The 21044-nt window shown below is 33.4% G+C and overlaps 2 protein-coding genes across 4 annotated transcripts in view; one reads left to right on the plus strand and one right to left on the minus strand.

Annotated features, from left to right (window-relative positions):
• LOC123679268 (hydroxyacid oxidase 1-like) overlaps window positions 1–21044 on the plus strand; it is a 28721-nt gene continuing 7677 nt past the window's right edge. The window contains exon 1 of one of the 3 annotated variants that reach the window (XM_045616769.1): window positions 1–22. The gene's annotated coding sequence lies outside the window, so the exon portion shown is untranslated. Of the gene's footprint in view, window positions 23–15027; window positions 15181–21044 lie in introns of those variants that run through there. The other 2 variants (XM_045616768.1, XM_045616770.1) reach the window with 2 other exon arrangements.
• LOC123679269 (hydroxyacid oxidase 1-like) lies at window positions 10008–13743 on the minus strand. Its single transcript, XM_045616771.1, has 8 exons — window positions 13491–13743; window positions 13280–13431; window positions 12527–12647; window positions 12339–12473; window positions 11495–11753; window positions 11322–11438; window positions 10167–10278; window positions 10008–10111 (listed from the first exon to the last, which is right to left on the minus strand). The coding sequence occupies exons 1-8, from the start codon at window positions 13622–13624 to the stop codon at window positions 10053–10055; spliced, it is 1089 nt and encodes a 362-aa protein (XP_045472727.1). The 5' UTR covers window positions 13625–13743; the 3' UTR covers window positions 10008–10052.

Genomic DNA, 21044 nt, shown 5'->3' on the forward strand with positions numbered 1-21044 from the left:
TTTTGTTCGTGAAAGAATAGTGGTAAGGGAATTTCTTAATTAGTAAAATGCATGTAATGATTAGATGTGGTCTACGTGCTCTTCAACACACAAATAGATGTAGTAAGTTACGCAATTTGAAGATTTTATGTAGTTACTTACATAAGTTGAAGAATTTGAATAGCCATTGCAGATTTGACATTGAGATTAAGTACGGATTTCCCTTATTCGTTATGCTAGCAATATATTCGTCATTGATAGTTTTTCATTAATTATTATTGATGTGATTAATACAAAATTTGATACTTCAGTTCCCTGGAGGTTCTTCATAATATACCGGGTGATTTTTTCAAGTTGAATCAATCAAAAATCTTGAAAAGGAAACATCTTACGGGAAAATGTTTCGAATCAAGTTATACAAGGTGATGTAGTAGATGAACTTCAGCATTCCCAGATCTGAATTCGCTTATTCATCCTGTTTGAATAAGTATACTGGAAACTAGGTATATTGGAAACTATGGACGAATTGGTTCCATTCCAAAATAATACGAAGCCAGCTCTTACAGTTTTTCAATAGAAACATGCGGAAAAATCGTTGAAGTTCACGGTTAGCACATTTCCAAGAGTTGCTGTAAACATTTCACTGAAACATCAGATTGTGAAAATTTGTCTATTTCAATTTGAACTTGGGTATATTAGTTGTACCCGAAAAAAACTTTATGATCACGATATCATTTCAATCAATCAATTCTGTCTCGCCACTGATCTATGATGTAATCATCGAAGAATTCTTCGGATATTGATCTACAATTCTCAGGTAACTTATATAATTATATACACTGAGTACTAAGGAGCATCATCTGTTTTGGTTTTTCAATGAATTATTCATAGAACATGTGAATGCCAAAAAACAGGGGTATAATCATTTTATTGAGTAATTGGTTTCAATCCAATTTTTTTGTCCAATCGAATATTATTTCTATACAAACGAAAACTAGAATTGGACATATTTAAGATGGAATTCGATGGAAAAAATCACTGAATACCCACAAGGACATGATTACTTGTTAATCAAAATGAAGTTATGAAGATCAATTCGATTTTTTCATGATTTTATTGAATAATTCATATTTTGTTGAATTATTCATCCACATTATGGCTTCAAAAATGAAATCAATTTATAACTGATCAATTAAAAATTTTTAAATAGAATGAAATGCTATAAATTGTATGTAAAGATTTCTCTCTCTTTTATTCTTTCAACATACTTAACAGTTGCTGTTGTTTTATCAAAATCAGTGGCCATTTTTGAAATTAAAGATGACATTATTCAGTTAATCGATTCAATATTCGACGTATTGTGTAGACGAATTTGAAAGTGGCACCAAGTACGACCCAGTACAGTTTCTCTCAAATTTATCTTGTAAGTATACGACGGATAGTCGTTTAACTGAATGATGTTTTCCATGAATTCTTCCTAAATGTTTCTCAATATTCACAAAGAAGCACTGGTTTTAATAAAACAATTTTACATTTCTAACCGTTGTTGAGTGTGTTTCTTACCATTATTAAATGGCATAACTTACTGAACATAATTTACATAAGAAATGTCAAAAAACATTATATGTACTACCTTGCTTCAGCCGTTTTGCAATAGATGGCTGTAGCGGTAAGTGGTAGTCGAAATAAATAGATCGTAGATGTCATACAATAAGCTTAGGTATAATAATAATAATAATAAACATAACGCCATTGAAATATTAGTCGATTTTTTCTGCATCATAAAGTTACGAACCAAATTCTCGTCATTTGCGGGAGGTTTTAATTTTTTGCTTTGATATGACGAAATCTACGGCTGAGGTTCATCGAATGGTCTGAAATACCTATGGTGAGGCCGCTATTAGCGAAAGAACACGTCGACGCCCAAACCGAACATTCACGGTTCCAAGGTTATGCTCAGTATTTGGTGGGACTAGCTCGGCGTAGTGTATTATGAGTAGTTAAAACCGACTGAAAAAAATTACAGGCAATTAATGCGTTTGAGCCGAGCATTGAAAGACGAAAGTGGTCAAGACATACTTGGAAACTATCACTTGTTTCGATAAATGGCACACATCCTGGCTGACATGCACTTCCGGTCTTATGTTTTAACAACGCGGGATTCATACGCAGCCCGAAAGATGGGATAAAGTAGTGGCCAGCGATGGAAAATACTTTGAAGTAGGTATGAATGTACAAACAGCCTCTAATTTCGGAAAAAAAAGGCGGAAGCAGAGTTGTACACCTATGTATGTTATACACTATGTTGTCATTATAACTGTTTCGAATTCTATAATTCCTATTGGAAATCCCTGTACATTGATTGCTATGTCCCGAAAGTTTTCCAAACAAAAGAATTAGATATTGGTGATGATGAAGGTAAATCCTGAATCGAAAGTATGGTTTTCGAATCTAACAATTATTACACGAAGAATTAAGGAACCATAACTATACATACGGATCTAAAAATAGTCACCTCATAGCATGATGTGTATCTCGTTCAGGGCTATCGCAATAACCATAGGCAAATTGAGCAAAAAACGACCTCAAAATTTTCGATCCGCGTGTCAATTCGAATGCGAGTGTGACTTACATTCGTCTAAACCTACACAAGAAACGCCACGACTTCTGCAGAAAAATGAACGATATAATTTATTTCAACACCCGAAGAATATTAATCAGGAACTAGCCTTCGAAGATGACGCGTGAGTGTACCTAGTCTACGGGAAATCCGGAACTATTTGTTTGACAGCTGTAAGTATTTTGAAGAAGTTTGTTTTAAGAAGAATGGAACATATGTCAATGTAAACAATGAAATCTATGATCCTCGAGAAACAACTGATTACACAGGCCAACAAAATGAGAAAAAAGTTTAGTACCGGTAATCCAACAACTGATTTTGAATGGTTTTAATGTGATGATTTCAAAAAGTTTCTAATTTTTTTCTAAACGCTCTTTGCGATACAGGATAATTGAATCAGGATTCAGGATATAAAAACTTTAGAATTTCGGTATCAAGGACAATGATAGACATGATGAACTGTTGGAGCCTGCAGCGCAACTACACAACTCAACTTCTTGCTAGAATGTCATATGAAGGAAAAAAATATTGTAATAGACACACAAATACAATAAATTCTTGTATTTCTGTTAATAAATCCTTGTTTTTTATTTTAAATTGGCAGTAGTAATCGTTACAAAGTGGAATATACACCAATTGTAAATAAGAAATGCTAAATGTAGCCTAACTCAAAAAATAGTTCGGATAGACAAAATCTGAGGGCTATTTTGTATTCTGTACCCAAAAGTTAACCAAGAACTGTTGAACGCGTTCATCAAAATGTCTGTTGACCTGTGTTATTCATCTACTTACCTGTTACTCCACTTTCAGTATTGAGTCTTGGAGGAATTCAGAGAGGGTTATGTCTTCTATTTTTTTCGTTTATTGTTTCCATCAATAAAATTAAGAATGTCTTGACCCTAAAAATTTCCAGTAAACATGATAACTCTCGAAAGATTAACTGTCACACAAGTTCAATCAATGATTCGACTAATTATTTATTTGTCTATGGTTTCCACAGATGTGCAATCAAGAATAAAATGAAACTGAACACAGAAATGTTTGATTATAACAATGTTTGATTATTAACAATTATTGCAGAATTGTGAGACCTCTCAAAGACATTGAGATTTGACAATTTCAGAAAAGGTTTGATAGATAGGACCATAGAGTAATTATGATTCTTACTTCTGAGGATAGGGTCGATAGCATTATGAAAATTTCCACTTTCAATTACAAAATGCCGAAATCTGGAAGCTAATCGCAAAATAATAAACAAAGCGGAATATTTGTCATCATTTGAATGAAATTCGCTCCAGAATTTGATCAAAGACCAATTTCTAAAGGATCTATATTGTTTATGAGGAATTATTTCAAACAAATGGAACGTCATCGTAAACACTCCATTTCTAGTAAGAAAATCTCTCACGTTGAATTAAATGCTTATATTATTACTGAACATTTCATTTGGTCATGTCATTATAATTGTTTAGGTATAGCATATTCGTGTCTGTTATTGAGAATCGCGACAGCTTAAGTTACTTGAAAATTGAATCAACTTCATAAATTTCCTATGAATAGGGTTACTGCTCATTCGCAAATAGTCGCAGTTATGAATTTATAGCATCATAATATCTCTTTACGTAGGTTTATAACTACTATGAAGTTTATTCAAGTTGTTTTGATACTTCAATTCCATGCGGTTCATATACAGACTGACACTTCTTGTATAGGTATTCATCTTTCATAGGGACATATAAAAAATGTATTATTTAACTATAGCAACGAAATGCCCAGTACTGTTTATAGTAGTTATTTCTCTAATTCTGTGGCTAAAACGTTCATTCTGTTACACCTTGTAGAACAAAATCATGCGAGAATATCTTAGATTCGCAAAGATTTCATGGTTTTATTTTATTATTAATAGGCCAATCGAAAAGTCTCCAGTCTGATGCACAGATAGCAGTGCTAGTATTAAATCCATATGATTTTTAGTTAGTGCCAACTTTCAAACTATACGTGTCCAAATTTGACAGCAGTCCGACCATTAGTTTGTGAGATATTGCGTTGTGAATGTAGCTACTTTTGTTATTTGAAAAAAGATGGAAAAAATAATTTCGTGTGCTGATAAAATATTGCTTTTTGAAGGGAAAAAATACAGTTGAAGCAAAATCTTGGCTTGATGACGGGTTTCCGGGGTTTGCGCCTGGAAAATAAACCATCATTGATTGGTATGCTTTTATTTATTTTTTTAGTTTAAACGAGGTGAAATGAGCACCGAAGACGGCGAACGCAGTGGACGTCCAAAAGAGGCTGTCACCGACAAAAAAATAAAAAAAGTTCACGAAATGATTTTGAATGACCGTAAAGTGAAGTTGATCGAGATAGCAGACATTGTGAAGATATCTTCTGAAGGTATATATCATATCCGAATATTTTTACATGAGAAAGTTGTGTGCAAAATGGGTGCCGTGAGCTCACAATCGATCAAAAGCAACAACGTGTTAACGATTCTGAGCAGTATTTGAAGCTATTTAAGCCCAATAAACCTGAATTTTTGCGTCGATAAGGGTCAATGGATGAAACATGGCTCCATCATTTCACTCCGGAGTCCAATTGACAGTGAGCTGAGTGGACTCCACACGATGAACCGAATCCAAAGCGAGGAAAAACACAACAGTCAGCAGGCAAGGTTATGACATCAGTGTTCTTGGATGCACAAGGTATAATATTCATTGATTACCTCAAAAAGACCCAGACCATCAACAGCGATTATTATATAGCGTCATTGAATCGTTTAAAGGATGAGATCTTTAAAAAACGCCCCCATTTGAAGAAAAAAAAGTTGCTGTTTCATCAAGAAAATGGGCCGTGTCATAAATCAATGAAACAATGGCAAAACTGCATGAATTGGGCTTCGAATTGCTTCTGCATCCACCGTATTCGCCAGATCTGGTCCCCAGTGACTTTTTCCTGTTCGCAGACCTCAAAAGAATGCTCGCTGGAAAAAAATTTAGCGCCAATGAAGAAGTAATCGCCGAAACTGAGGCCTATTTTGAAGCGAAAGACAAATCGTACTACAAAAATGGTATCGAAAAGTTGGAAGATCGCTATAATCGCTGTATCGCCCTCGAAGACAACTATGTTGAATAATAAAATCGAATTTTGCCAAAAAAATGTGTTTTATTTTACTATGATAAACCGACTACTTTTCAATTGACCTGTTATATGTTGGTACTCGGTACTATACTGCCATGAAATTATCTATTATCTGTCAAATTTCTGATACAGAAAACTTTTCTGGTAACCCACATTGTTAAAAATTCAGTGAATTAGGGGAAATAATGTATAATACTCGTATGGAAGTCTTATTCTAACACTCGTTCATTTAAAAACTCGTCGGTTTGTGGATCTTTTTGAATTTTGAACTCATGCAAGGATATCAATGCCTTATGCACTTGCAATAACATTTTTATATTATTTTAATCTTCGTTCATATCAATTTCATTACAATTCAAGAGCCAGATTTACCTACATATGTGTTACTTGAAAATATAATTTTCAGAATTTAGACAATAATGATTGGTTTTCCTTAAATGAAATCTTATGAGAATACTTAAACCTGAATCTGTCTTTCTTCAAAGCGCCGTCCCTGTATAATAGACAGTTTTATTTTCAGCCTAGAGTGTATCAGATAATCCGTTGAGGTGTAACACTTCCAGAAGAACTTTCAAGGACCACAACGTTGAATAATTTTTTTTTAATATAGAGATCGATCGATGGTTTCCGTATTTAGATATGGGAGTGTGACAAATTCTCAATTTGTGACCAATTAACCTTTTAAGGATTCAACATTCAAATTTAAAGCACTTGTAAGTGGATGTAACCTCTATTTAAGAAGTGTAAAACATGTTCATTAGGTGTAATTTTTCAAGTGACAAGAATATTAATATTTTTCCCGATATGGTTTTAATAATTGAGGATTATCATAATAAAATGCGACTGCTTTTTGCTCCCAGTCGATTTCATTGGAATTATTTTTTCGGAAACATACATTAATTTAATTTTTTTTTTGAGAGGGGTATTATCATTATTTGCTCTATAAGTAGGAGGAAACGTTGTAAAAGAGGATAATATTCCTTTCACGGTTCCTTTTTAAGAAAACAAGTGCATATTGTTTTTGTAAATTGAATGACAAGAAATAATGTTTGTTCAATATAGAGTTTTTTAATTAACACCGTTCAACAAGTTCCTCGTAACGTAAAAGGATGTTGATTATTTTAGTGTGAAGAATTCGTGAATGATGTCCATTTGAAATAGTTTGTATCACTTCCGATAGTTCATTGCAAATCGGTAATTAATAACAAGAACACCAGGAAAGGTGTAAGCATTGATATACAGGCTGATTCACCGCGATGTCCTATTAGACTTTTATGGAAAACTAATCATAATTTTGTGCTGAAAATTTGCATGTTGGGGTTGCTCCCTTAATTTTTTTCAGATTTTTACAACTTCTAGGGATTCATCAAGCCGAGTAGTTTGTCATTTCAACCAACTACTTGATTGGAAAATCAAGCTCGTGAAAAATTACATACTTGAGCTTGACTTGACTTGATTTTAGGTATTTTTTGCTTGACTTGAAATCAAGCTTCTTGATATTACTTGAGCTTGATATGCAAGCGTCGCACGGCATATATTTCTGCAATCTCATGCGGTCTTAGACCAAATAAGGGGATTCCTCGAGCGCCGAGAGACTGAAGCATTCGCCAGTGTGACTTCATTAGTAGTTTTCTCACATTTCTATGAAATTTATTGGTAGATTTTGGTATTTTCAGAAATATGTCTCCAAACTTGGCTAAAATGGCCAAGGATTTTTTATCAACGCCAGCATCTTCAGCTCCCGTTGAAAGAAAATTTTCCAGAGCTGCTCTTACAGTTACAAAAACCCTCAATAGGTTAGGCGACAAATCTATAAAATAAAATAAAGTGTCTTAGATCCTGGATGGAATTAATTTATGTTTCTATTTCAAAAAATTTGATATTTTCGGTTCTTGTATACAATAAGTCTAATAAATGAAAGTGTTTTTGCAGGTTCTTTTCTCATTGCATATTGCATTGCTATAACCAATGAAAATTCAAAAAGAATATTGAAAACTGAACCCCAAAACCGACGAAGTTGGGATTTCAAGTGTAGAAGTGAATTAACAGTTTCAAGATTCGAGCAAAATATCAAACTGATCATCAGAATTAAAAAAAATCAAGAAGAATATAATAAAAGAAATACTTCCGTAAACAAAAGAGCAGTTGCTTTAAGTTTAATTTTTCGCAATAAAGAACCAATAAATATGAAATTTCTGGTCTGACAAATATTTCCAGATCAATATCTTAGATAATTCGTTAATTTAATACTCCTACCTTCACTTACTCTCGAACATATTGGCAACACTCAATTATATCGGAGTTGACCTCATATTTTCTCAAAATTTGAAGCGATAATCTCTAAAATTCCATATTTAAAGTGGCTTTTAGTGTCCGAACCAGCGACCCTCAAAATTTTATTACCTTATGACATTCACATGAAGGAAATGGTGAAATCAGAAAAATGAGTCAAAATGCAGGTCTCCAATTTCTTCGACTTGGCACTTTCAAAGACGTCATCAGCGATGCCATCGAAGTCCCGCACAAAGACCAGGAAAGAAACTCAATCGGGCTCAAGGTTGAAGTACCCATTGCTGAATATTGATTGAAATCTGTTACCTCAGTAATCAATCCGGTCATATATTAATTAGTTGGATTAGCACCAAGCGCAAAATATTGCTTTCATTGACAACTGCCATCAACTTAGAGACATTGATGGAGAAGCAGCTTCAGAAAGAATGCATATGAATGTTCTAATTGGCTCTGGTTAATGTGTAGAAACGTGGACCGAAAAAGGACAACATCCATCGGAGATTTATGGATATTTTTGCACTGAGGTCAATCGGTTGACTTACTTATGTTGAATCCATTTCATCGGATGATCTTCCTTCCGGTGTCAGAGGCGGCTTCAGCGGTAAATTACTCGACCACTCAAGTACGGTATTTTTCCCATTCAAAGTTCTTCCTCGATAACTCTTAAAGAATTAAATTTAGCTATATACATAGAATTGACTGAAATAATAGAAAATATAGGTTCTAATTTAAAAATCTTGAGAGTTATGATGAGTTTGAGTTTCAAGTTCATGATCTTCTGATAAACACTCTGTACAATTTTGGTCTAAACCGCAAACAGTCTTATATTATAAGTATTTGCGAATCGAAAATGATAAATATTTTTTCGAAGAAAACTTTTTTTGCAGAAATATTAAAAAAAAGTGAGTCCTGGTCGTAACCATTTTTTTCATAAGAATCCCATTAACCCATAAACCGTTGAGTTTTTACTCAAGGTATAACATATTGCTGAAATTGTCTTAAAAAAAGCTATCTAATGATGCAATAATATACTGGGTGTGCAATTCTAAATAAGGAAGTAGGAGTCTGTTTCGGGTATAACCGGAAGTTGTAGAGATCTGAGAAAGATCATTGCCTCAAACCCCAATATGCACATTTTCAGCTGAAAATTATGATTAATATTTGCACCAGCCTCATTTTCTAATGAGTAAGGTCCAATCACACCACCAGCCCAAAAACTCACCAAACAGTGACACGTTAAGGGTGGAGTGGCTTTTCAAGAATCATTCTTGGATTTTCTGAGTCCAAATGCAACAATTCTGCTTATGAACGTAGCCTCTGATGTGCAAAGGGGTCTCAACACTGCAGATGATATTTTTATGAAAATCTGGATCATTTTAATGCATTTCATGGACCCAATCAGTAAAGATAGTGACTATCACTTTGCGAAGAATTCCATTGCCGAATATCGCTCTCATCTCTCAATCTGGCATCGTTGTTCAAATGATGACCTATTTTTTCTACTAGTGTAGTGTTGAGATCATTCACTAATATAATAAAGCAGATGCACAGTGAATAGTCGTGGTTTAAATTTCCAAGAATTTATTGCATCTGAGTAAGTCCATCGATTGTCTTTTATTATTTTTTAGATTTATGGTTTTTCAATTTCAATGATTCATTACAGGTATACATCTGGATGATATTTTCTCAAGGAAGAGTATTCAAAAACGTCCTCGATAAGACAGAATACTTGGAAAATCAAGATTCAAGTTGATCTCTGTTCTTTCAATTTCACGATTTATTCAATTCTTGTCCATCATCTTACTTCACTCTATATGTGAAGTTTATCTGAGAATATCGGCAATGGCGTGAGCTTGACTTGAATTCAAGTCAAGCTCAAGCCAAATAGCTTGAAAATGAAGCCAAGCCGTGAATCCCTATTATTGATTGACGTATTATAAGTATCAAATTAGGGGTAGGCGAACAAAATTAGTATTTCTTCTATTGGTGATCTCTTTATTTCAATTCGATGAAATCATAAGATTTACAACTTGGAACAATGAACTATCATATTAGAATTGATATCACTGATAGAGCAGCAACCTAAAAAAACAATGTAGATAATTTTTGTATGGGAATCAAAATATGTCCTTCTCACCACAAAGTGCTATTGCAGTATCAAACTCTCGTCTCAAAATCCCTAGAACATTTTTCACGCCATTTTCTCCACCGGCAGCTAGGCCCCATAGAATAGGTCTTCCTACGAAAACCTGGAAAAATGATCTGTATATTTGAATCTTGTAGGATATGAAAGTTAAAATTTAGTGAAAAAGGAGTTTAAGTTCAAAGAATAAATTTCTCTGCTCTAACTGACAATACTGCACATATGATATTGAGAAAATGGGGAAAGCACTGACGTGAAGTCAGGAGCTTTTGAGCGCTCGTTCATCATGCGCCTATTTCACGCTTGAAGACCACAGGACAGTATTATGGTAAATGATAGAGCGATCTATTCAGTGACGAGTGCTCAAAAATAAAGTAAATTACTTCATTAGTTATCTATGTGAATTTTTTCTGAAACAATTCTGACTTTGAACATCAATGTTTCGGAAGTCAGTATTTTTGAATAATAGTTCTAGCTATTTTATTTCAACGGTAAAGTGGGTTGAGAAGATAAACGTTCTCCTTGGTTATCATATTAGGAGAGTGTGGATAATTCTGTTAGGTCGAACACATTGAATTATACTTTCAATTTCCAACCTTTTTCATTCCGTACGAGTCGTTAAAATTTATGGAGAATCACTTGGTTAGATTTTTAAGGACATATTTCTTTCAAATCACACTACTCAACCTTACAATTTAGTTATGGTAAGGAAATTAATTTATAGTTCACACTATGAATGTTTGTATATTTCCAGTAACTGTCTAGACTAATTTGATGAACATTCATCTCAATAAAATTTTATTTTCGAATTCTGGTTTGCACAGGAAAAATTTGATTTTTGTCATCTCTATTTTTCTCTCGAATTGACTACCATTAACAAATTGACCTTAGGAATATGATAGTTTGGACAATAACCCACGATCTGCCTATTATGAAAAAAGTACGAAGAGAGTAGATAACAATGGTATTGTGAAATTTGGAAGAAAAACTCAATTAATTTGTATTCATAATTGAGATTTTAAAGAATCTAACTAAGCTTAAATGTCTATGATTGATAAATAACCAATTCATTTTAGATTTGTTTGATATACTGCTCATTGAAATAATTAATTAAATTTTCACCATAATATGTAATTAAACATACTTTACCATTTTTGCTCCTAAGGCTAAAGCTTTGAAGACGTCAGTCCCATCTCTAATGCCACTATCTAAATAAACTTCTATCTTCTGACCCACTGCTTCAGTTATTTCTTGCAAAACATCGATCTGAAATAGGTTCTTACATAGCATGTCATAATTCTATTAGAATTAAAATATATTACTGTTGCTAAAGTACCATCAAGTTGTCTAGCTCCATGGTTGGATACAATAATACCATCAACATTGGCTTTCGCAGCTAAAACTGCATCTTCAACTGTCATTATTCCTTTGAGAATGATTGGTAATTTTGTTATAGATCTCAACCAGTTTATATCTTCCCATTGCAAAGAAGCATCGCTCAAACCATTAATGAAAGCTGCTAGATCCACTTTGGAGTTCTTATTCTTCAAAATTTGAGAAATTTCACGGAAATTTGCGTACCTAGAGAAAGGAAAACGCATGAAGAATCATTTTTTTTTAAAGAAATTATTGAAGGCCGTCTTCGACGTCAAAATCACCGTTCTTGAAGCGTTGAAACCAATCTCGGCACGTTCTTTCCCTAGTAGTGGCCTCACCATAGGTATTTGAGAGCATTCGATGAGCCTCAGCCGCAGATTTCTTCATATTAAAGCAGAATATTAAAACCTCCCGCAAATGACGAGAATTTGGCTCGTAAGCTGATATATTTAAACGATAATAACTTTAAGATGCAGACACAAATCGACAAATTTTTCTATGGCGTTATGGTTACAAATACCTTAGCTTATTGTATAACATCTACGATTTATTTATTTCGACTACCACTTACCGCTACAGCCATTTATTGCAAAATGGCGGAAGCAAAGTTGTACACCAATTAGTTGTTACATGTAAATTAATATAATTATACTCATACACTTGTAATATCTCGTAGTCGTTTGGATTTTATATCATATTAAACTTCCGTTTTTTTTTTCGGATGTCTTCGTCGCTAGTCTATAAATTTTCGTTCCTCGGATAGTTTAGAATGATATCGATAAAACTTACTCTAAATTTTGTGGAAGTGTAAATTTATTCCTTTTATCAGCCAGTCTGATGCCCATAACTGGCAAATCAACTGTAACTACCAATGCTTTGAAACCAGCTTTTTCAGCTCTTTGGATTAAATTCTTGGTCAAATTCCTATAAGTACACGAAGTTAATATTTCAATAAAATTTATGATCACGTCTATCACCTGTCATTGAAGACATACAACTGAAACCACTTCGCGCATTCAGGAGCTGCTTCTGCAACTTCTTCTATTGTGCTATTCGAAGCTGTGCTCAATATGAATATAGTTCCCAGAGCTTCTGCCGCTAAAATGAATAGAAGATTAATTACTTGTAATCATACAGGCTCGTTCACATAAAATATTACAGCCGTATGAGTTCTTTGGAAAACGCCAGGACAGGTCAATTTTTAATTGCAAATTTTTGGGTGACGAAACTCAAAAGACAATTTGGGTCGAGTGACCTAATTTTGATGGTTTTGCAACTCTTGCTAAAAAAATTTTTGTTTTGATCTGTTTTGTCACACTAAGAAGCTAGTGTACATAGCTCTCTGATAATTATTTGCTCGAGAATTGGATTGGAAGAAGAGATCCTATTGAACGGCACCCATAATCTCCTGATGTGACACCTTCAGAATTTTTTTGGTAACTTGACTTTTTTGATTTCACTCACAAATTCGACATCGATTTTTTGCACTGTATGACACGACAAACATACAATTTTTGCATATTCATGACTAGAATTTCAAAGCCTTCAAAAACATGTATGACTCGCCTCCTATTGTTATTTAGATCTCTTGAAGGGGTTGGCACCCTACTTGAAGGGATCATCTTGAATTCTCGCATTTGCAATAAAAAAATGTCTCCCTCCAACTAAAAATTATATGTTGTGGTATGTATCCAATTGGACTGTTTTATATAGGACACTCTGTATATTACCTTTAGCACTTGCTAACTCGCCATCTGGGTGTGCCATTTTCTGCAAAGAGGTTGGTGCAATTCCTATAGGCATTGAAATTTGTTCACCTAAAATTGTTGTTGACATATCTCTTTGAGAAACATCTCTAAGGATTCTGGGTCTCAGTTTATATCTGAAAAAAAAAATTTGAGTTCAAACGGTCTTAAATTTTTTTTTTTTTGAAGAACTCACCTGGAAAACGCCAATTGGTTATCTTTTAAGGTTGTTTCTCTTCCAGCACCGGATTTGTAAAAATCGAAACTTTTCTTAGGCAAAAACGATTGAGCATATTTCTCGTAATCGTCTATGCAAACCAGAGTATCCATTTTCAATGTATTGTTGCTGAGGATGTTATCAACTACTGAAATGGATTTGCTCGAGTTGATAATTTCTTATTGTTCTTCAGAGACGTATTCGATAATTTGTTCACACCTAATCGATTTATCTGTGAATGAACAACGGAATATCTATGAGTGCAGGAAAAGAATTATGATAGCGATGAGGAGAATATTCATTTAAACACCGATCGAGGCGCCAATTGCTCCTTGCAAATTGCAATTGCAAATATATCTATATAACTTTACGAAGCGCCAAAAGTTCCTGACTAATAGATCTTATGTCGCTTTTAACATGACATTTTAAACGAAATTCGAAATTAGTATTCTATACATTTATACACTACGCCGAGTAGGTTCCACCAAATACTGAGCATGACCTTGGAACTATGAATATTCGGTTTGGCCGTCGAAGTGGAAACATGGCCGGAATATCCCCATGATTTTCTGCGCTTGGAATTATCGTAATGAACTCATTTTTTTTCTCTAGTCTCAATACGATGCAGATTCCCTTCCGTTTTTGCCTTAAAGCAGCTTTTTACAAGCAAACAAACGCCGTTCAACATCTCTCAGCTTCAACTCGTACGGCATCCAATTTTCTTGTTACTGAATCATTCCCATGACTTTCAGGCGTTTTGGAATGGCTTATTACGTCACTCCTAATTATTTTGTCAATTCTTATTGATTTTGACACGAGTCTTGATCAAGTAATGCCTCCAATTCTGCATTTTAAAAAACCTTCTATCTTCCACCGCGACGCTGGTCTTCAACGTCAAAATCACCGTTCTCGAAGCATTTAAACCACTCTTAGCACCTTCTTCCACTAATAGCGGCCTCACTAAAGGCATTTGAGAGAATTCGATGAGCCTCAGCCGCAGGTTTTTTCATATTAAAGCAGATAATTAAAACCTCCCGCAAATGACGAGAATTTGGCTCGTAAGCTGATATGATGCAGACACAAATCGACTAATATTTCGATGGCGTTATGTTTACAAATACATAAGCTTATTGCATGACATCTACGATCTATTTATTTCGACTACCACTTACTGCTACAGCCATCTATTGCAAAAAGGCGGAAGCAAAGTTGTACACCTAATATTCTTATTATTATAACAGTTAAAAGTAGGTTGAAATTTAGTTTGTACATCTAAATGAATTACTCAAAAAAAAAAGTCCATTGAAATGTAATTCAAGAGTTATATACATCAGGTCATCGACGCCAGTAAATCCAATAATCCAAAAATCATACTGCATAATTTGACCAAACATTGAGTTTTTCCTAGATACCAGGAAATAATGCCACTACCATATGTTCGTACTTTTGATTACCAGATCCAACCGTGTTTCATAATATCCATTGAAGAGATAAGCAGAAGTATAAATAAAACACTATCAAGGCTTTGTAAGAACACGAAGCATAGGAACCAGTAGGTGACCAGCTCGAAGTGGTTAACAATAAAAAAGTTCATATCAATGTTTTTTTACGGCAAGTTTTCTGACGGCAACAAACGTGTCTGCTGACTTCCCTGTGCGTATTCTGATGGGTGAGGCTTTTACGATAATTTCTATCCCGAATTCTCTATGATTTCGAGAAAGGGACATTCATAAGATTGGAGGTCACTCCGTATGGCAAATGTCCATTTTCGATTGTATGTTGAGTTTTGAAGTTCAAGGTAGTGACGTATATGAAACATTCGGTTTATCTGAATAATTTTGATTCATTATCTACAATTTGCGACAACTTTAACATAATTTTAATTGTGAAATTGACTAAGCTTTTAAACATAGAAATATATTTTCACTCCTACTTCCTTATTTCAAATGGCACACCCAGTATATTAATGCATCATTAGATAGCTTTTTTGATGGCAATTTCGGCAATATGCCATTCCTTGGGTGAAAACTTAACGGTTCATAAGAATGGGGTCTTATAAAAAAAATGGTGGCGATGAGGACTCACAATTTTTTGAATTTTTCGGCAGAAAAAGATTTTTTCGGAAAAATGTTTTTCTCTTTCGATTCTGCAAATAAGTAGTATTATAAGACTGCTTGCGGTTTGGACCAAAAATGTACAGGGTGTTCATAAGAACATAGTTTTTTTCTGTGTTTTCCGAAAGTCACAGATTACTCCACACAGTCATGAATTGCAGTTTTTCCTCATTTAAAGTTCTTCATCAAACTCTTAAAGTATTCATTTTAGGTATAGGGTATGCTTAAGTAATCCCAAATATATTTGTACGTACAATCGACTGAAATAATAAAAAATATAGGTTCTAATTTGAAAATCTTGAGTTTTGATGAATTTGAATTATCAAAGTTCATGATCTTCTCATGAACACACTATATTTTGATCCAAACCGCAAACAATCTCATAATTTGCGTATTTGCAGAATCGAAAAAAATTTTTTTTTGAAAAAAGTTTTTTCTTCCGAAAAATTCAAAATACTATGAGTACTCATAGCCACAATTTTTTCATAAGAATCCCATTAACTCATGAACCGTTGAGTTTTCACCCAAAGTATATTTATGAAATTGTCGGCAAAAAAAGCTATCTAATGATGCAATAATATACTGGGTGTGCCATTCTAACTAAGGAAGTAGGAGTCTGTTTCGGGTATAACCGGAAGTTGTAGAGATCTGAGAAAGATCATTGTCTCAAACCCCAACATGCACATTTTCAGCTGAAAATTATGATTAATATTTGCACCAGCCTCATTTTCTAATGAGTAAGGTCCAATCACACCACCAGCCCAAAAACGGCACCAAACAGGGGTGGAGTGGCTTTTCAACAATCATTCTTGGATTGTCCCAAATGAGACAATTCTGCTTATTAACGTAGCCTCCGATGTGCAAAAGGGTCTCAACACTGAAGATGATATTTTTATGAAAATCTGGATCATTTTGATGCATTTTCATTCAAGGTTTTTTGTGTTTTTGCGGGCTTATTGTATGAAATAGGTAATTTTGTATTTTTTTTTGTATTTTGTTACTAACAACTAAGATTATTGATGTGCAATTTTTCTATATGAGGAAGAGTGGAAGATCGGCTTTGGCCGAACTCTATTCCTTTTGACTAACCTGACATCATGTAGGATTTAGTCAATAAACATTATTATTATTATTTCATGAGCCCAATCAGTACAGATAGTGAAGATCACTTTGCTAAGAATTCCATTGCCGAATATCGCTCTCATCTCTCAATCTGGCATCGTTGTTCAAATGATGACCTATTTTTTTACTAGTGTAGTGTTGAGATCATTCACTAATATAATAAAGCAGATGCACGGTGAATAGTCGTGGTTTAAATTTCCAAGAATTTATTGCATCTGAGTAAGTCCATCGATTGTCTTTTATTATTTTTTAGATTTATGGTTTTTCAATCTCAATGATTCATTACAGGTAGGTATACATCTGGATGATATTTTCTCAAGGAAGAGTATTCAAAAACGTCCTCGATAAGACGGAATACTTGGAAAATTAAGTTGATCTCTGTTCTTTCAATTTCACGATTTCTTGAATTCTTGTTCATCATCTTACTTCACTCTATATGTGAAGTTTATCTGAGAATATCGACAAATCCCAAATCGTGCAGCACGACTTTCCAATGTCAGCATCATATCAACTATAATTTACTAGATTTCATATCCGACCAATTTTTATAATTTAATTGATGTCAGAACAATGAACTTCCAAGCCTTCCGTATTTCTTTCAACTCGGTTTGTCAAAACATCATTTTAATGGTTGAATTGGGGATTTTCAATATATGCATCCTTTAAAGATCTGAGTACTATTCGCAGAAGAAGAAGAAAAATTATTTTTTAGATTCTGCTGATATTTGTGTCTAAAGTACCTACCTTCCTACTTTAGAGTGATACTTCTTGAAATCAACTGCTATTATGAAACTTGTTCCTTCTGATTTATCCATAGAGTAATAAACATAGGTAGAGGCAGTATACGCAATTTTTACATGTCCCCAACATGGTTAGATTAAGTTTTCAGATTGTGATATATTTTCAAATCCACAATTTTACTATATCATTATGAATGTATATTATATTGAATGAAATATATTTATTTGAGTGATTCCTGATTGAATATGCAAATTTGAATATTTGGAATCCGATATTTTTTCTAATTGTCGAATTTCTAATAAGCAGAATATTTATTATTTTCTGTATCCACCTGCTGAAATCCAAGGTTTGGCAACTTTTGCTCTCCTAGTGTCATCGGTTGTTTCACGTCGTTTGGCGCGCTTGAAGTTTTCTGAATTTCTGATATTTTTAGGTACTTATTTCAATATATTTTGAGTTAATATGAAACATTGATTCACTAGGGGACATAAGAAGTGCGTTCTTTGTGGAAAAACTCGCGAATTGAATGAAATATCTTATCACTGATGATATGTTTTCATTTCCGCGCGCTTCATGTTAAATTTGATAGTTCATGTTGGGGACAAAATTTGCTTACTGAAAATGACATATGCTCCCTCTATCTATGTTTATTACTCTGAGGATTTACCCAATCAATGGTCAATAAAACTTCTAAAATACTGAAATGATATATGCCAAACAAGAAACATTTTTTCAATAACTATATCGTACTGTTGCAAAGTTCACTTATCAAGACAGACAGGTTTTATGTTACATTTTTCCTGAATTCATAGTTCCTTGTCCCTCGATATGAAGCTGAATCATAAAGCTGTTTCAAGGAAATCCTTAGATTTTTGCACGTCTATGTTTTAAATATCATATGGGCACAGCGAAATGCCCATATAATCTTTAAAACATTTAGACTGCTCCACCCAACGAAATCATGAAGTGCTAAATCGTGTTTGATGGAGCTGTTGAAAAATTTCTCAAACTCGTTTGTCTACACAATAAAAGGTTTGTCATCATCTGAAGAATAAGATTGCAATTCTCAACGAAATTGCTTCATTTTTGAACTGTCTGTAAAAAATTAAGCTTGAATGTGAATGTCAATATACCTAAGGTTGAGGATCATTGAACTAAAAATTTCATAATAAGAAAATTTCCACGGATTCTTTTAGTCCCCATACTGATTGCTCTATCATTTTGTAACGATATTTGTAATTTTCGAGTTTTGAGCCGGAAATGGAACCAAACTATAAGCTTCGACTATCTGATGACGAATATGTTCTTTAATTCGATTCTGTCCGTCCGGCCGTATACACTTAAAATGTACCCATATATATTTTTTGATTAATATCGGATTGAATATAATATATTCAATCCGATATTAACAAAAAATCTCTGTCATTCTACATATTATGTAGAATGACAATTCGAAGCCTTATAGAATTTTTTTTAAATATCACATAACCATAGAAAATTCAAGAAGGATATCGACAAAAAAGATCCAATATTTTGACCATGACCACTAAACCAACTGACCAAGATTCTGGGTGATGGTATGAAATAACAATTTCAAGCTCCATGTAAAATTTCAAGTTGGACACATCATCAGACCAAAGAAAATACAAGAAGTATATTGAAAAAAAAATAGCCGATATATCCGTAATTGAAAATTCGATTGGATTGAGATTCTGTAAGTATATAAATCATAACCACGTCAAATTAGTGCGAATTTTGTGTTGATAGCGTCATCAAAAATTATCGTAAAAAAAATTTAACTGACAAGAGATACGAAAAAGATGAAATTCTGCATTTATATCAAGTATTTCAAGATTTTAACAAAAATTCTAGCTGGTATCATAATTATAATATAACCATAAGAAAAATAGAAAAAAAATATTAGGTTCTCACTGGCGTGAAGTCGGGAACTTTTGAGCTCTCGTCATTCATTCGCCAATTGCACCCTCAGTCTTCAAGGGAGCAATTGGTATAGGTATGAATGATGGGCACACAAAAGCACCTTTGCTCTTTTTTTACATTTTCACAGTGTTTACAATTTCTGGCTACCTATCTGGTTTTCGATCCAGTTTGATCTGTAACTAATCACAATTCGAGACATATTTCAGGTACCTAGTCGTTATCACCTTGATAATAATTAATTCTTGATTATTACATCCAACTGTTTGGGAACAAACATGGTTTAGTTACCGCACTTTGCCTTCACCAAAACAATACACATAATATAACGTCAATCAAATTCTGATAACAATATACCAACAGAAATCGAATTAACAATAACTTTTTATCTGATATCAAAAGTAAATCTAATAAAAAAGTAGATCACGCTGCTATATTTTTTTGCGTAATTCACGTATGAATTTTCTGTATTAAGGCGAGTCAATAGGTCGATATGTCTTGTAAATTTTGGGATAGGACGAAATCGAGAGTGCTCAGCGTATAAGAGTTGGCCTGGTGAAACACTATCGGATTCACCTGTATAGTCAAAAATAATTTGAGCTTATGTGCTGAGAACTGTTGATTCCGTCAAAATTCAAATCATTCTCCTAGCCCAAAATTTAGTTATCGATGAATCGAGCACTATTGACTCACCCTATACATATATTATGTTCCATATCATTTCGTTAGTTATGAATAAATGGATATGTTATTTCTGCCTTCAAATAATGAAATGTTAACTGTATCAAGTAATTTTTAGAATAAATTCCAAGCCAAACCAGTATTTTCTTCGAATTTCATTTTATACTTATGTCAACCTAGTCAATTTAAAAGTGATACATGTACTCCAAAGCTTCTTTCACTTTTTATTACCTTTTCTGTGGAAAATTCGTTTTTGCTGTCGAAATAAGCTTCAACCTCAGCAATCACTTCTTCATTAAAACAGATTTCTTTTATAGGAACACTCTTTAACTGTTGTCATCGAGCAGAGCAGATTTTGAATAACACTTATCAAACCATTGTACAGTGTTTTATTCCATCAAAAAACAGTGTTTCATCAATACACAAAACCTGTTTTTGTCCATTGTTTTGCGAATAGGAGAATAGATATCTATCAATTAATTAGTTTTTTTTTAGTTTTTACAACGATATAACTTATTTCTAATTGGAGTAAAATTCCAGATAATATGGAAAATTTTCAATATTATGGCACCAACTTTCATGGCCGTAATATTTTTTAAATTGAAAAAAATCTTCTTTAGTTTAGGTGGGAAGTGCTCTTCTAGGTAGAATAATTCTGTTTTTTGGTATAGAACTATAAAGCCGGAAACTATGACATGTAGGCATTTATTGAATACATTATCATTTTTTCATAATATTCTTTATAATATGAACCATTTTAAATTATCATACCAAGTAATCCTGTGAATGAAAATGGGTTCCATAAGATCGGGAATTTGTTTTTTTATTGCAGTTCATATTTGTGGCAGATAAAATATTACCTTAGTATGTAACAAAAAATGATGATCAGATTACTTGTTTAGCATATATTCTCTTCATATCATGACATTTTCTAACT

Source organism: Harmonia axyridis, chromosome 4, assembly GCF_914767665.1.
Source record: "Harmonia axyridis chromosome 4, icHarAxyr1.1, whole genome shotgun sequence".
Lineage (NCBI taxonomy): Eukaryota > Metazoa > Arthropoda > Insecta > Coleoptera > Coccinellidae > Harmonia > Harmonia axyridis.

Excerpts from the sequence above, each read along its gene's own strand:
- LOC123679269 (XM_045616771.1), bottom strand. The coding sequence starts at position 13,624 with ATGGATACTCTGGTTTGCATAGACGATTACGAGAAATATGCTCAATCG. Across the intron at positions 11,754-12,338 it reads ACACTTCCACAAAATTTAGA|GTACGCAAATTTCCGTGAAA; the intron begins GTAAGTTTTATC and ends TCCTTTCTCTAG. Across the intron at positions 11,439-11,494 it reads TTGATGGTACTTTAGCAACA|ATCGATGTTTTGCAAGAAAT; the intron begins GTAATATATTTT and ends AACCTATTTCAG.